Below are 18,119 nucleotides of genomic sequence, written 5' to 3'. Positions count from 1 at the left end.
AGGAGCTCTGTATAGTGGGTATCTTATCCCTCCTGGGAATGGAATAGGAACTGCATGTGTCTTCCTCATCTTGGAAGGATAAGAATCAAGAATCCTCCTTAAATAAAATCCTCTTGAGCTTTCCCATGACCCAGCCAAGACTTCTCAGTCCACTGGTTTCCCAGTACTGCCCCAACCAATAAACCTGCCAGTTAAGCAGCCAAATATCATTATCATGAATGGAATTACAGACAGTAATTATGAGCCTTCCCATGAATGCCTCCCATGAATGAAGCCCTTTCCCCAAAACCATCTCAACTTCTCTTCTTAGGAAAATAGAAGGCAATCCTATCTCTTGTCTCACCCCAAACATAACCTCCTTTGCTTAGAAAAAATACCTGCTCTTGCTGGCTTGGGGGACATGCTGAGCAAGCTTTAATAGGCTGAGCTTTAAGGAGGAATGTCCCCTTGGGCGGAGTCCCTTCAGCATCTCTCACCCAAGCATGGCCACTAGAGCTCCTTTCACTGGGGATCAGTGACTACTGACTTTGGCAATATTTCTTAATTTCTGTTCCATCAAGGAAGTTAATATCAAATTTTAAGAATTTCTGCAGAAAAATAAAATATTGGAGGCTTTACAAAATAGTATGATAACTTTAACGTTACTTAAAATGGAGCTTTACAGGATACAGTTTACCGAGGATTTAAAAAGAGTCCCTGAAAATAAAGAAATCATAGAAATGTGCAGGGTCAGAAGGCTTTGCATGTCTGTAGAAATAAAGTGAATCTCTTTAGGCCCAGAATTAACTCTTGCATTCAGTAGCTTTATATTTGGCTCATGGTTTAGCTCAAACCCTCATGGGTAATAAACTTGAATGGGTTCTACAGAGATATGTTTAATTTGAAATGCAACACAATATCCCAGGGTTTTAATCTGTTGCTTTCTTTTAATGGAGAGGGAGAATAGGTGCCTGTAATTGCACCAGTAGCTGGCTATGGCTGAGTCCAAGCTTTTTGATTTGCCATGCAGTGAATAATGCCATATAATCTCTGAAGAGAAAGAACTCATGACCTCACACAGTCCCTAGCATAGCCATTTGCATACGGTGAATATTCAGGGCTCTTCTCTGAATAAGATCAAATGTTATATCCCAGAGCTGTCACATTATAGAATTTTTTTTTTCTGCATGTATTTATTGCCTCCTGGCCATGTTATTTCAAACCACAGCATTTCCATTTACAGCAACAAATAAATCATGGATTGATTATTACTCTGTAGTCATTGTTCACAGTCTCCTCGTGGAATAGAAAGGGAGTGTATGTGTATTAGAATTTCCACACACTAACCTGAAGACTCACAGGGCAAGTGCAGCCTCCAAAGTGACTGAGAGTAGATTACACTTTCAGAGAAACCATCCTAACCAGCAACAACTGAAGACAATTAGTCATTTACAGAGGGAGTTGACGAAAACCTAAAGCCTTCTGAGCCCTTGCATTAAATAATTTAAAAGTCATGTTAAATGTTGGAAAGACAACTTGAAATTCCCAATACTATGCACAGATCAGGATGGACTCATCTCTCTAATATGGATATCTTTGCTTCTTTGGTAATTTCAGCAGAAAGGAAAATTCATACATAAATTATAGTCTTTCAATCACTGAATATGATCACTTTAAAAGTAGAACTCTATTTATATTTTATATTTCTCATTTTGACAGACAGTAGCCTAAGAATTTCTAGAAATACGAATGACCAGATGGACTATGTTTTTTTAATGTATATACATATACAAATATATATATTAGCCTGCTCATTTTTGCTCTCTACCTTATAGTCATGTACAGTAAAGATATTCAGGGAAGTAAAATTTGCCACAAGGGAAGGTTAGGGTAAGAAAGTTTACATTATACTACTGCATTAGATTATATTATTCCATTTCTTCTTGTTTTCTAGAGGGTAGATCTTCAAGTCTCTATAAATTAAATAGGAAAAAAAAAACGCCACAATATACATGAATAATTCACTCCCTATATCTCAACTAGTGAGATTCAGGACTTATCATTCTATCATTAGGGCTATTAAAATTTGCCCCCCACCACCAACTAAAGCACTGTCTGCTTTCCTTCATTGGATCTCATTACCAATCTGGAGCTACATTGAAACCATTTACAAATTTCTATCTGAAGATCCAGTCTCCTTGTATCAGCCCATTAGGCGTAGAAGGTTGTAGGGAGGACTGAGTTGTCACTCCCTGAAGGAACCACGTGAGCATGTCCCACTTAAGCAACAGGGTGCCCCTCAGGTCAGCCTGTGATAAAACCCAAGTCAAACAAGGCTGAATCCTGGATGTTTTATGTCCTAAGGATCTAAAAAGTGTTCATGGCCAGCCCTGACCCTCAAGACCTCAAACGCTCGTCTGAGCAGTCACATAAATTGATGTAAACTTGCTCTTGGGCCATTGCTGTGGAAGCCTGGCTGGCGAAAGTACAGCCTTTCTATGGAGGAACTAATGTCTTTCTAGGCACTAAAAATAAGGGGGAATGTGTTGATTACTCCGACAGGCAATCCAACTGTGGTGGCTAAATGCCCAAGGCTGACAAATTCTGCATCTTATCACTGCCGTCAAGTGGAGGTGCATGTGAGCACTGTCAGCCCCAAAGAATTGAGAAACAACTTGCCTTCCAAAACTGCAACTCAACAAAATCTTGACAATGCCAACAGCTCGTCATCTCGTGTTTTTCAACCCTCCAGAAAATGGCCTTCCAGCCTGGGACAAACCAAAGCACTGTCCAGACCGAGAACACGACTGGAAGCTAGTAGGAATGTCTGAAGCCTGCCTCCATAGGAAGAGCCATGCGGAGAGGCGCAGCACATTGAAAAATGAACAGTCGTCACCACATCTCATCCAGGCCACTTGGACTAGCTCGATATTCCATCTGGACCATGACGATGTGAACGACCAGAGCATTGCAAGTGCCCAGACCTTCCAAACAGAAGAGAAGAAATGTAAAGGTAACCCGATTTCTATTAGACCATAATATGCAGTGTTTCAACAAGCAAAGAAAGTTTCTATCATCGCTGTGTGCTCAGCTCCATTTATTCCAACGTATGGTGTCCATGTGTTTTCCCCAACTGTTGTGTTTGCAAGGTTTCTTTATCCCCCAACCTTCTTTTGAACATAAATAAATGAGTCCCAAAGGAAAGTAGTTAATTTCAGTTGCATGTTGGGTTGGACACTTGGGGAGAAGACATTTTTATTTCTCTAATTAGCAGAATGGTTGTTAGTTTTGGCTTTAACTCTGTTTTTGCATCTGAGTAGAAACAGACATTGCTATCGTTCTGTAGCTACTTGCTTTGAAGTGTGTGTGTGTGTGTGTGTGTGTGTGTGTGTGTATGCACATTTCTTTTCCCAATTGTGCCAGCAGCTAATGGGATCTCAAAGACTACCTTTAACCTAAATAGACAATTCACGCTCAAAAGAGAGGTTTTAAGTTGTTTTCTTTTACTCATTAAATCCTGTGTCATCTTCCTGAAAGGCAAGATTATGGTGTTAGGAGGTTGTCACCTCATAAAAAATGTGTTAAACTGGCCTAAGTTCCTGATTGCATTAGATTTAACTGGTCTTTACCTCAGGTTGCCTCACCCGACAGATGTCTTTGTGCTGATCGCTTTATTGTCTTAGGGCTCCCCAAAATGTTGCTCTGTAAATTCATTTGTGTTTTTAAATGTCTATGTTCATGTAACTTTCCATACTTTTTCAATTTAGCATAGAGAGAAAATAAGGTCTTTTGGGTTCTTCTTGAAGGATTTTGACTCATGATAAATCTTTAAATTGTGTATTTGGAAATCTATTACTCACCAACATACATTAATGAAAGTTTGTAAAGACTTCTATGTATGAGCCATGAGAGACTTTTGCATACTGTTCTAACTGCAACATAAACCATGATTTATTTATCCCATCAAAAAAGTGCTGGCACTTTTACTTTTTTGAAAACACATCAAAAACTCCTTGGAACTACCATTTGACCCAAGAAGTTGAGTGTGTAGACTGTTTCAGTTGAAAACAGGATTGCCTAAAAATAATAAAATAGTGACATGAGCTCTGATTTGAGTGCAGTCAAAACTATACATGTTCCCTTTGGGAAGATTTGTGTTTGAACTACCTGTCCCCTTTGTTATTTGGGAGGTTTGAGAAACTGAAAAGGATATTTAGAAAAAGAACAAAATAAGCTTTTTTTTTTGAAAGAGCATATGAGACAAGTGTGTTTGCGTGTGTGTGTGTGTGTGTGTGTGTGTGTCTGCAAATTTGTTTGAGATATAATTGAGATTTAGTTTTAGCATTTGTAACCAAGATTGTATCTTCAGATTTTATGAGCTGGCATCAAAACCATATCAGTCCTGGGTTTTTAGTGAAATACCAACATGAAACTATTAGTGTCCTCATGATCTAAGAAAGTCACAAGCTAAATTTGATTCATTTACAGCTAGTGCCCATGTTCACTTATTTGTTCATTCGTTCATTCATTCATAGGATCCACCTATGTCTCTACCATTTATAGAAATCTTGGTCTTGAGTACCCAAAGTTTCTAAGATGGTATATTTCTTTTGTTGTTATACCTTGAAAGCAAAAAGAAACAGCCTTGGGTCTATTTGGACCCAAGACCCTAAATATAAGTGCAGTGGTTGAAACCACAAATTTCGGCTAGAATCCTAGCCCTTCCACTCTGTCCTTGAGCAAACTTCTGTGATTGTTGGTGGAATTAAAAAAGATAATGTATTTACGCATACATTTAATATAGTACCTCTCCTAAGGGCTCTCTAAGTAGCAGCTATGGTTATTACTGTGATCAGTATTATTAGCTATGCATCATTAAGTCACATAAATTCCTTGTGCTGCACTGTGTGCTTGGTAAGGAATGGAGAATAAGAGGCCAGGTGAGTACAGGCTAGGGCGTGATGTTTCGGGGTGGATTAGAGTTGCTAATCCATTTTGCATTCATTCAGCTCTCCTTTGCTAAAAGTCAGAGAACTGTTTAATAAGAAAATATAATTATTACATTAAAGTCCTTCCTTAAGATTCTAGTATTAAAAAGGAAAACAACTAAGGAAAACTCTGGCAGTTTCTAGAGTTTCTAGAGTAACAAGTTCATCTTGGCATGAACGTGAGACAATGGCTTAGTTCAGCATGAAAATGCCATGGGAAAACCTATGTTGTCATGGCCCATGACTTTATAAACTGAATCTTACTCATTCACAGTGGACATCTATATTTCGTGAGGCATCAGGGAGGCCAGAGAAACAACTCAATTAGTGACTTATTTCTTTTTGGAGGTGCTTCTTCTCCATCCGCTCTGCTTGTCTGCCACCTGTATAAAATCCCGGTGAGGACAGTTCGGCTTGGATCCCCATTTACACCGGGCATGTATTTCCTGGCTCTCTCTGTCGAGCCTGGCCTACCATTCCATGCATTCATCCCATTGTGTTCATTAAATGCCTACCCTGGGTAGGACATTACCCTTGTTGTCTGAGCATGAAACAATAGCATCAAGGCCAAAAGTACATCCAACTAGCCCCATTTCAAAGACCCCAAATGGACTTGATAAGAACTAAATGGCCCTGAAGGATACAGAAAGTTAAGGACCTGCAGTGCAAGAGCCAAAAGAGTAAGTTGCCTGCTCGAAGTGCCACAGTAAACCCATCTCTCAGGTCCACAATCTAGCTGGTGCAGATCAGCACACCTCAAAATGTGGTTTGTGAGTGGGTACCCTCCTACAAATTGTTATTAGTCCTCTCTATTGATGCAGTAGAGCTTTAGAAACTTTTACAGCAGGGTGGCACTACTGCTGACATTCAAACGCATTATCAGTGGACTCACCTCCCTAAACAGGGTCTGGAGCAATCGAGAATTGTCAAACTTGCCTGGTAAATCATGCACGGCCAGAGCTAGGTAAAGGTCTTGTGCCAAAGAACTGTGCACCGCACTATCATGGACCAGATATTTTTTAAATGGTCCTTCAGTTCAAATAATCTGAGAATCACTGATCCATGCCTTATATAATTCTTGATGTTTTTCTTTTGGCTTATATTTGGTACATAGTTAATGTTTGGTTTTCAGTTTGAGTCTGAATACCGCTTTCATTTTAATCTGCATATAGCTGGGCTTCTCCCTGCTATAGTCATTCTAAAGAAATTAACTGGTAACACATTTAACTGGAACAAGAGCTCTGGAGACCTAACATTCTGCCACAGAACCCACAGTTCCAATCTGCTTAAGTACCAGAGACCATTTCCAACCAGCAGCGAGGGACCCAAGCCGCCCCTCTATCTCCACACTACACCTTCCCTGGAGTTTTTGTCACAGTTCGAGCTGATTGCTCAGCCATGAGGACCACATCTTACTGCTGCCCACACCTCCTTTTCTCCCAGAGTCTGAAACAATGTATTTGGTGGTGCTTAAAGTGCACCCACCTATGGCCCTACAGGCATTGGGAGCTTGTTTGAAATGCAGAATCTCAGGCTGCACCCCAGAACGCTAAATTGGAAGCTTTGGAAAGGAGCCCAAGAATCTGTGTTTTTTAACCAGCCCTCTGTGTGATTCTTAAAAACCTGAATATCAGAGAAAATGCCTGAGAACAGACACCTAAGTTCTTAGTATAAGAAAGGGCCTGCCACCTAGTGGACACTCAGGGAATGTGCATTTTTCTTCCCCTCCTTGACTGCACCTAAAGAGCTACCTAAGTCATCTTTCTTGATGCAGCTTGGTTAGGCCAGTTTATCTTAATTGCCAAATGGATGTTCTGTTTAATAACTCTGCCTGGTAACACATCTCTCGGGTACTTGAAACCTTCAGAGAATCCCACTCTGTTTGGCGCGGGCCCTGATCCTCTCTAAGTACTTATGAGGCTCCTTCATGAAGACCTCTCATGCCTTCCTGAACTTCTCTTCAGAACCCCAGGGTCCCACCAGGTCCACAAGGATGGGTCCTAGTTAGATGTATGCACCCCTGTAGCTGGATCTAGCAGGGTCTGGACGCAGGTGGTCAGGGCTCTGTACTTGGATGTGTGTGCCCAGTGTCAATCAGGGACCTTTTTGATACACTGGAACCCAGTAGGATAAAAAAGGCAGGGATTGACCCACCTCCCTGAATGCACTAGAAAAAGGTGGGCAGCAACCCAGTGATCTCACTGAATTTTCTCTGTAGGCCAGTTCCATGTTTACTGTCAAGAGAATTGAGTCTTAGATCCTAGGAAGGCAAGAAGAAAAAAAGTCAAAATAATTTTACTAACAAGTTATTTTCTCTCATTTTAAAAAAGCCTTCCATGTTCTGTATAAAATTGAAAATTTATCAAAAGTTCAACAAAATAATTTTTAGAAATAATTTTTATTTCCATCCTCCAAAGACAAGAAGTATTAAAAATCTTTATTATATTTCAGTCTCTTTTCTGTGCGTATCTATTTTTTATAAACTTGGAATCATACTAGACATGCCATTTTTTCACCAGTTTTTAATGCTTAATGACATATCATGAACATTTTCCTTTGTCATTAAGTATCCCTCCGAATCCTGACTTTTATTGGCTATAAATTATCCTTGCTTATAGATATGCTGTAGTTTATTAAGCCAGTCCCCAAGATTTAGACAAGTTAAAGTAATTTTTAAAACAGTATCTTATGTCAGTAAAGGGGCAGACTATTAACTCATGCTCTTCGTAAGGAGGAAAAAATGAATCAAATCAATGATAATTTTAAATGATATATAATTCTCATTTACCAAAATAACAAAGTGTTCTAAAAATGAGAGATGTAAAGCCAAGTCATTGTATGCATTATAATCCTTCAAGCTAGACATTCACATTTTCAGCAGTGATCGCTATCTTTGTCCTTAAGTAAAATACAAGGACATCTTCAGGTAAATGAGTATTTTAGAAGGTTGGGGATTAAAAAGCTTGAGCCCTTCCACTAGTACGACCATCTGCTCCATCCATCTCCACTCTCCACTCTGCCCGGACTCACCATACATCAGGGTGTGCAGTCCCAGCTGAGAGCGCCCGTGTGATTCATATACCTCAAGGGCACTCTACGAGCCTTAGCCATCCACATGAGAATAAGTGCTCTCCACCAGCTTCTGGTAGATGCAAGAGAGCTGTGTGATTTGATACTTCAAAGGCAGGAAAGAGCACCCATAAGTAGACCAGGCCAGACAGAAATAGAGGGCAAGAAAAGAAAGGAAAGCGGTCAGCTGGAGTGGAGGGGAGGAAAAAACTGGAAACAGGGCAATGGCAAAGGAGGCAAACATCAGAAATTCAAGGCTCCTTTATCCAACATCAGTTCTCACTGAGATACGGGATGAGTGGTGTATGGACCACAGGCTTCCCAAGAGCAATCTGTCAGTGTCTATCACAACATAAAATGTAGATATGCTTTGACTCAGCCATCCCTCTTACAATACTCTGTTCCACAGAAATACTCACAGGGACAAAGATCTGTGTTCCCCTGCTTTCTTTGCACCTTTGTTTTTGTTACTGAAAAATCAGTAACACTCCAAATGTCCATCCACAGGGGAATGTTCGAATATACTATGGCATATCTAAAGAATCCACTGGAAGAATAAACAGGTTCTTAAAAGGGGATGCTTTTAGGAATACCAAATAGAGAAACTACCATGCACTAAGTATAGTGGGATCCCAATTACAGGTTTTTATAAATATGTTTTTATTTATTTATTTATTTATTTGAGAGAGGGAGCAAGATCACAAGCCGGCGGGGGGCAGACGCAGAGGAAGAAGCAGACTCCCTGCTGAGCAAAAAGCCCCATACAAAGGGCAGGGGATCCTGACCGAACCACCCATGTGCCCCACCCATTTATAGTTTTAAAAATCTGTGTCACTGTGCATGCACAAATGTGCATAGACAAAAGGTCCTGGATGCACATCAACCTGTGGCACTAGGTAGCTTCAAAAGAAACGAGGAGAACAAAGGATGCTAATACTAACCTCATATACAACTGCGTGCAAGATTTCTATACAATAAGAAGGCATTAATATTAGTACCTGGGGCAGTTTTCTTTAAAAGTTAAGCTCATATGCTTTATAGTCAGACAGACTTAGGTGGACTTCTTGCTCTTAAATAGACCAGCTCAGGGCAGATTTTTTTAACCTCTCTGTCTCTCAATCCCCTTCCTTTTAAATGGGGTCATAATATCTGGCTTTCAGATTTGTTGTAAAGACGAAAGATCATGTGTGTAAAGCACCCAGCATAGTGCCCGCCACTTAGTAGAGACAACATGATAACTGTTCTTAGAATAGAAACATTCTCTTAGCCTTGGGCTCCCCTTCTCCAGTGTTTGTCACCCTTCTGACCTTCAAATACACTGACAACCACATACACATAAACGAAGAGAAGCAAAACAAAACACCACATATACAGCTATGGTAGAGGCATAAACAACTGAAGGAAGAGTCCATGGCAACGACCAAGATAGTTTTCAAACCCTGTCGATAATGACAAATTTAAATAAGAAACCCAGAAAAGTATGAAGGAGCCGAACTGGACTTTGAATCCTGGCCGTCTGGCTCCAGCACTAGAGCTCACCATCATTGTAATGTCTCCTGACACAGAAAGGCAAGGAAATTGCAGGCACCTCAAGGAAGGAATCTAAGCCACAGGGAAAACACTGGTCTACACACAGAAGAAGGTGCAGGCCAGTGAGACCTGGCGTGAGAGGGGCAGTGGACTCCTCGTCATACAGTCTAGGGCCAAATTCTGGCGCTGCCCTTACCGGCCACTGAGCCTTGAGCAAGTCTCTCCTCCTGTTGGAGCCTCAGTTTCCTCAGCTATAAAATGGGAATCCTCTCTCACAGAATTGTGGAATTCTATGTGTATTATTTTTATAATGAAGCTTGGAAAGATGAGAAGCAGATTGGGTGTTGGGGATATAGATGTCCCCCACTCCATGTGAGAATAACCACTAAGCAGATACTGACAGACTGAAGTTTCTAAAGCTGGGAATATTACGGACACAAGAGGGAACAGATACAATGGCCAAATCCCTTGATGCTTCCAACAGGTAGTTTTCAGACAAAATAGGGTACGATGTGGGCGGTTAACTTGTAAGAGCTGGCATTGAAGTTGAAAATTTATTGTTGGGAGAGTCAGCCTTACAAAGACATCATAGGTGACCAGTGGAATTCAAAACCTTTCCCTTGCCCAGACATTTCCCACAGGTTGCCCTGAATTCTCTGTGGTCTTTCCAAATGCAAACCTCCTGACTGGATAGCTTGTCAAACCTCTAGCATCTCCACATGGATGAACGGGGTCGGATTCCTTTCTCCCTTGACAGGGTCCAGTAACACCAATGGAAGGAGCAGGGAAGGCATGAGGAGAGCAGGGAGTGAAGGAAAGAGTGAGAGAGAATAAGAGTCAGGACTACCACAGGCCACTGTGCATGCTGTCAGGCTGTGTGCTGGGCAGTAGGAGTGGCATTTACCCACAGTGAAGTCTGTGATGTGGCGCTCTAAAGACAAATGTCACCTTGCCAAGAAAGACACTGAACACACATGTTCCAGTCAGATTTGGACATGTGTGAATGCATGTTGATCCGGGGCCACCAAGATATTCCAAGGTTGATAACACTATAATGTAGAATGAAATCTGCTAAAAGAGTAGGATTTAAATGTTCTCACTGAAGATATATATATGTGTGTGTGTGTAGATACACACACATATATGTGTATATGTACACATATACACACACACATACACTGTATATATTTACCTATATAATATTATATATATATACACACACAATTGTATATATAAAATATCCAAAGTGATGGGTGTGTTAATTATCCAGATGGGAGAAATCCTGTCACAATGTATCTATACATCAAATCACCACAATGTACACTTTAAATATCTTACAATTGTATTTGTCAGTTATACCTCAATAAAGCTGGGGGGAGAAAAGTATTTCAACAATCCTCAAATTACAGAGCTGGCCTTCTGCTTTAAATCCTAGGAATGTTCCCCAGCACTCGGTAGGTGCATGGGGAATATTGAGAACAGAAGACCATGGTTTGGCTCTCAGATCTGACATTTACCAGGTATTTAACCTTGGATAAATCACTAATTCTCTCCAGCAAGGAATGTATTCAGAGATTAATTACCCATAAAAACCCAAGGACATTAATCTACAATTCTATTTTAAAGTACCTCTCTTAATGCAATAACTGTATTTTCCCTTGGTGGGGAAAACAGGACAAAATAGATTAAATTAGTACTAATCCCCCAAATCTAAACTGTGATTATCAGAAATACATAGCAGCTCCAGGATTAATTGGGCAATCAGTCGCTTTTGACTGTCTCTTTCAGTGATCTTAACCTCTCTTGTTGTACAGCTTCCCCCAGGAACAGAAGATTTCAGGCTATAAAGACGCCCATTCTCAATTCCCCAGTAAGTCTGGGCTTCTAGAACCCCTGTCAGCTTCTGGAAACATACGTATACTCCCCAATAAGCCTATTCCTCTGACAGTGTTGGTGACCAGGATATCCTCCCCTCTCCAGGGCAGAGGCTCTGGGTTTGAGTACTTCTGGAGGTGCAGAGACTCCACACCAAGGGAGCCTGCATACTAGCGACATTGCAGGGGTGCCTGGGTGGCTCAGCAGATTAAGCTTCTGTCTTCAGCTCAGGTCATGATCCTAGGGTCCTGGGATTGATAACTGCATCAGGGTCCCTGCTCAGCGGGGTGCCTGCCACTCCCATGTTTGTGTGCTCTTGCTCTCTCGCTCTCTCTCTCTGACAAATAAATAAATAAAATTTAAAAAACACAGTGGCAGTGCAGACAAAATAGTCAAGTACACTGGGAAGCCATTTCACTTGTATGTATGACCTGTACAGACACACAGATGGTTTCTCTCTGTAGTTTGCTATGTGGCTGATACTAATATGAGCTATATTTAGAGATCAGTTTTTCAGGTTCTGGACCAATTCAGCCACCTTGACTTGAACTGAAATAAATTCTCTATCCACACTGCAAAGATACCAGAAATCCAAAATCAACTGAACTTTGGAAATGAGAGTCAGAAATCCTCCATGAGCCAAAGCCATCCTCCCTGGCATTGACCTGATGCAGAATTATTATCTTTGGCAAACCTCTGTCCCCATGACATTTGCCAATCTTGACTTATACAAGGGGCTTGACTTTGTTAAACTTCACTGCCTCTTAAAACATAGAACTGTATTGCAAATATGACTATTTAATTTGAATGTCTATACTGTGAAGTTACTTGGCATTCGAGTTTGAATACTGTGTGTATGTTGATCATCTACTAGTCTAGATGGCAATATTTGGTGAGTGGCAAAGTTGACCCCAACTATCCATAGTTACCCCATAACATGCAGTTTATACAGGCCATATTGTCCTAAGTCCAGCCTCAGACTTAATGAAAAGATACTTGTTTTGCTCTTTGTTTGCCTAGATCTGGAAAGAACTTCTTATAATAAGCCTAAGATATAAAACTAAAGGTCAAAGATGCGTAAGTAAAAGAAGCTCCTGCCCTTTAAGGGAAAAAAATACATGTTAATTTTTGCAGGAGTTTCAACTGAATGGTTTCCAAGGAAACAGGTATCTGCAATGGGCTCATCCCATTTAATATTTATAGCCGAACATCGGGAATAGTGCTTTCTTATTATCCCTTTCTGGTTACCCATGATATGCTCATTCTTAAGTTTCCTTTGAAGTGATCATTCTATGTTTGAATCTTATTTCTTCCAAACAAGGGAAACAAATGTCTATTCTATGATTTTAAAAAAAAGAAGAAAAAGAAAAAGAAGAAGTTTTGCAATATCAAGAATATAAGCGTGGTGATCACCACTAAAAAGGAAAAAAAAATTGCAACACTAAATCAATCTGACACACTTTTCCTAGGTGAATTGAGGGGGGGTTGATTTTGCTTGTTGTTTTATTGCAAATTGGCTTACCTTTTTAGCTGGTTCTTGCTTTTAAGAGTTGAACTGGAAAAACGAAATTGGTAGAAAAGAACCATCTCTGAGTTTGAGTGAGCTGTATGTTTTATTGGAAGATCTGCTAAGGCAAACCTATAAATACCATTTTACCTGTGATTTTAAAGTACTCTCCTCTTTACCAAAAAGTTGAAATAATGCAGAGAACTCCCACGTACCCTTCATCTGGACTCACCAGTTATTAACATTTTGCAACATTTGCCTTAGCACAGTGCGTGTGACTCTGTGTGTGTGTGTGTGTGTGTGTGTGTGTGAGAGAGAGAGAGAGAGAGAGAGAACGTATGTCTGCGTCTGTATATATACAGATTATTTTTTAGGATCATGTAAGAGTCAGTCACAGACATCATACTCATTGAACTCTGAAAACTTTAGAGTGTCCCTTAAAGTCAAAGAAATTCTCTTAGAAAACCATGGTACAGTTCTCAAAATCAGGAAGTTTAACATTGACACCTACTATTATCTAATCTAGAGACTTTATGGAAATTTTACAAACTGTCCCCTCTCCACCCCGTCCCCCCAGGAGGAGAGGTAGAGACTGAGACGGGGGCCGGAGAAAGGATTGTCCCTGGAGACTTTCCTGGGTGTTATCCCTCCTGACGGGGCTGCTCCAGGCCACCACCACATGTTCTGTTTCTGGTCCAGGACCCAGGCCAGGATTATGTATTCCATGAAGCTTTTGCATCTCTTTCATCTGCTTTGATCTGTAACGGGGTGTCACGACCATTCTCTTCATGACATTGATATATTTGAAGAATGCAGGCCTGTGATTGCGTAGAGCCTCCCTCGGTTAGGGTGTGACTGATGTTTCCTCATGATTAGAATCAGATTATGTATTTTTGGCAAAAATGCTAAAAAAAAAAAATTGTCATATCCCATGATGTTTTTGTTCCTATAAAAATTTAAGTGTGTGATTCAGAAATGGTTTGCAGTCTTCCAAACCACCTACGTGTTCGTGTGAGGAGTTTTCTATTGTTATTGATGAGCTCGTTCATGATCTCGCGGGGTTGGAAGAAAGTGTATTTTCTAGAAGCCCACTTATTAAGCAACTGTTCAGTAGCCTAAGGATAAATGTCTAAAGAGTCGAAGTTATTTGTTTCTCTGTCACCTATGAGAGTTTTAAGGCTGGAACAACAGTATGATAACCTCCCTGGGGGACACCTTTCTTTGTAGTAGGGACAGAAAGCAGATTCTCTGCGATCTGAAGGCCTCTGAGTATAACATATAGATGCTGCCTCTTTATTCACTTTTCATGCTTTAACTGGGCCTTCTTTTCTTACATAATCCAATCCTATTAAATGACAAAACAATTGAGATTGGAATGTACCTTCAGTTAATCTTGATATCTACTATGTATCTTCCTAGATTATTTTGATATTTGAAATAAAATGAAGAGCTTCAATTCACTATTTCTAGATGTGGTTCTCAGGGTGCCGACATGAAGTAGATCCAGTGTTTGAAAACACATTTACAAATCCTCTTTTATTCACGTTCTGCGTGAAGGCCCCATCCAAATATCACTTCCTTTGTGCTTGTTTCTCACTCCCCCTCAGAATGAATCATTTCTTTCCTCATGCTGTCATGAATTATTACTATAGTAAAGCACCTATTGGGTGTACCTCATCTTACTACAGCTTCGGAACATGCCTGTGGAATTCACCAGAGGTTGAGATCACCTTGATTGACACCAAAAGTGTTCTTAAGTGTATTCTGTGTGCCCCGTCTGCATTGTGTGTTGAGAATAGAAAGTTCAATGAGACTGCTTCCAGCATGGGGTTTCCAGACAGACATGTCGGACGAGCTTTGGGTCTAGACTTGAAATGCACAGCAACTCTATTGACGGCCACATAATAATGAAAATTCTGCTGACTGACTGACATTTGCCTTAGAGAAGAATAATAAAGAATTTAACTTGGGCTGCTTCAGAAGCAGGAATTCCACTTCACTCATCTTCACTTAACACATGGAGTATCTGGTGTGTCAGATACTGTCTTCTGCTTGTTGATACGTCTTTTTACTTGGGTTGCCAATGTCAGAGGAAGTCCCTGTTGTCCTCCTGTACGTGGTATTGATCTATAGATGATGTGAACATTTAAATTTTTTATTTTGATCATCAGTTTTAATTAGCTCAGGCTATTTGTAAGCCCACATCTATTTTTATGAAGTTTTATTAAGATACAATTTACATACCATAAAATCCCTCTGTTTTAAGTATACAGTTCCATAATTGTTAGTTTATTTACAGAGTTCTGCAGTCATCGCCACAATCTTATTTTAGAACATTCCCATCACCCCAGAGAAACTTGGAGCTGACTTGCAGTGACTCTCCCTTTCTGTACCCAGTCCCTGGCCACCACACATCTACTTTCTGTCCCTACAGATGGGTCTTTACGGCACAGCACAAAAATGGAATCACACAACAGGACCAGCGTCCTTTTCTTGATGTGCTGTTTTTGAGGTTCATCCACATCGTAGCATGCCGCATTACTTTGTTTGAACTTTTTACCTTTCATTATTCTTCATAGAATTTTAAGTATAAGTGTAAGAATGGAGCCTTTAATGAACAAAGAATAAATCTTTTGAAAACGACATCAATTGTGGCAGAGACTTGATTTTGCACTAGTTGTTGAAAGGTGAAAAAACAAGTATAATGCAGATGACTCAATCATTCATTCATTATTCCTATTATAGGGAAATTTGTTTTAAAATTAATCTCTGTCCGTTGAGGGGGTAGGAGAAGAATAAATGGAACAAGATGGGATTGGGAGGGAGAGAAACCATAAGTGACTCTTAATCTCACAAAACAAACTGAGGGTTGCTGGGGGGAGGGGGGTTGGGAGAGGGGAGGGTGGGGTTATGGACATTGGGGAGGGCATGTGCTATGGTGAGTGCTATGAAGTGTGTAAACCTGGCGATTCGCAGACCTGTACCCCTGGGGATAAAAATATATGTTTATAAAATTAAAAAAAAATAAAATAAAATAAAATTAATCTCTGTCATGTTATTCTGGAATAAAGAGAGTATACTATGGCTGTTAAATGTCAAAACCATTCCACTCAAACAGCCACTCAACTTTTCAAATCAAGTCCATCAGTGTGAATTACAATGAAATGATCGTCTTAACACATTAAACTAAGTCAAAATGGACCTACTTGCGTTCATTAATTAAGGAGTACATAAATGAGGGGCTCTATGATATTCATGCAAAGCATAAATGATTTTCATAAAAATGTAAAATATTGAAGAAGTTTTTTTTCTAGAGATAGAGGGAAATATATTGATCAAAATAAATATTTAAAGAGGCATTAAATTAAGCTCATCTTTGGAAAAACAGATAAATCATTATGGTGACCTTGAATTTGTGTCAAAACCTATAAATAATTTTCTCTGAGAAAAGCAGTGGGGGGAAAATGGGACAGGCAAGTTCTAGAATAGCAAATCAAGAGCCAAAATCTCTATACTAAGATCTTCCCTTGGCAGTTACGTAAGGTGAGAAAACCAGCCCCTCCGTTTCCACTCTGTAAAATGAATGGAAGTATCTTCACCACCAGTAGTATTGTTTGGTTATGACGATAAAATGCAATAGACCTCGTCATTATTACTTAGCCAGTGTTCCAATTAAAGTTACACCAAACTGAAACTTTATTGTATGCTTTTTAGACTATGATGCAAGCTTCGTTAGAGTATATTAGCCACTAAAAGTTTGCTTTTGAATCAAATGTTCATTCGTGGAAAAGAGGGAACATTCCCCTGTTGGTTTAGAAAAGAGAAGAATTTGATGCTGATAACATTGGTCTAAAATGTATTTCAGAAACCTTACTTCTTTTTCAAACCCCAGCTGTAAGGGGGCTAGTCTGCATTTGCTTCTGTATACATACATTTTCCTTTGGTCTGGATCCTGGTTCTCAAGCTTTAGCCCTGATTCTGCATCAGAATCCCTGGGAGGGCATGACCCCACACGCACTGCTGATCTCAGCCAGGAGAGGCTGCTTCGGTGGGTTTGGGCAGGGCTGGAGAACTGGCATTTATAAGAAGTTCCAGGAGATGCAAATGCTGCTGGCTCAGGATCCACCCTTTTAGAACCACTGGCCCAAGGCTTGCTGAGTCTATTTTATACTCTTTGTGGAACACTACAAAGTGCTGTTTTCTTTGTCCCACTCATTCTGTAAGTTGACATATTTCACCTAGTAGAAAGCTACCATAACTGGGTCTGTGGTATCTTGTGCATGACTGTGCCAGGACAGCCACTCCATCTTCACAAAGGAAAACACCACCTCCAGACCTTAGGCCTAGAAAGAGTGTCCAAGTTGAGGAAGCCACCAGGACTGCGCTGTGAGAACGTCCTTCTCCTTGGACACCTCTCAGTTCAGTTCCTGGGGCTGCTTCCAACATCTTGGGCCCCAGGAGTGTCTTGTTCCCACTTCAGTGTTCTCATCAGGGCCCTTTCTTTCCCAGTGCACCCAGATCACCATTCATTCGCCTTAAACCAGTAAACCATGTTGTCACTTTTTCAAGCATATTTTTGTAAAAAGGAATTCCGCTTGGTGACCAATTGCAAACAAAAGCCTGCCCTCAATATCCTTTCATAGAGCTGTAACCGGCTGGCACTATCAAAAAGCTTTTATCAAATACTAAAGGAGAAAAAAGCAAATTAGAAACAAAGTCAGAGTCCAAGTTGTTTGAAAAGAGGAGGGCTTTGAGTTTCTATTCCTACCAAACAGAAGCAGTCACAGAGCCCAAAGGCCCCAGTCTTGTGCTGTGGCCACCTGGGATTTGCACTACCTTGTGTCTGGCCTGCCTCTTCTGGCCAGTAGCTTTCCTCCTTGGGAAAGACCAAAAACAGACACTCCCCTTGGCAGCTTCCCAGGCCCCTCCTCTCTGGTGTGTACTCTGAGAAAAACACCACTCTTCCAGGGGATCTAACCCTATGAATGGCCTTCCCTCCAGCAAGAGTCATAGAACAGAATTCTGTGTTTCTGAAAGTGTGTTTCATGGAACACTTGTAACAGATGGTAGAAGATACACAGGGTTCCATGATGAGATGTGTTTGGGAAATGCTGAGTCATGTGAGGTCATACAAAGTTTGACAGTTTTCACTTGTGATTCTCTAAGAGAGA

At 40.5% G+C, this 18,119-nt stretch overlaps 1 protein-coding gene across 14 annotated transcripts in view; it reads left to right on the top strand.

Annotated features, from left to right (window-relative positions):
- Positions 1 to 18,119, top strand: part of THRB (thyroid hormone receptor beta) — a 377,970-nt gene that overhangs the window by 302,131 nt on the left and 57,720 nt on the right. For 13 of the 14 annotated variants that reach the window (XM_047738224.1, XM_047738163.1, XM_047738132.1 and 10 more), the window contains one exon: positions 2,732 to 2,992. The exons of the other annotated variant lie outside the window; for it this stretch is intronic. In XM_047738224.1, the coding sequence (XP_047594180.1) occupies positions 2,803 to 2,992 (190 nt within the window). In that variant the 5' untranslated portion in view covers positions 2,732 to 2,802. The remainder of the gene's footprint in view (positions 1 to 2,731; positions 2,993 to 18,119) is intronic. 14 annotated transcript variants of the gene reach the window in all.

This window comes from Lutra lutra, chromosome 1 (assembly GCF_902655055.1).
Source record: "Lutra lutra chromosome 1, mLutLut1.2, whole genome shotgun sequence".
NCBI lineage: Eukaryota > Metazoa > Chordata > Mammalia > Carnivora > Mustelidae > Lutra > Lutra lutra.
Note: the sequence above shows the minus strand (reverse complement) of the source record. Positions and strands in the feature narration are given on the sequence as shown.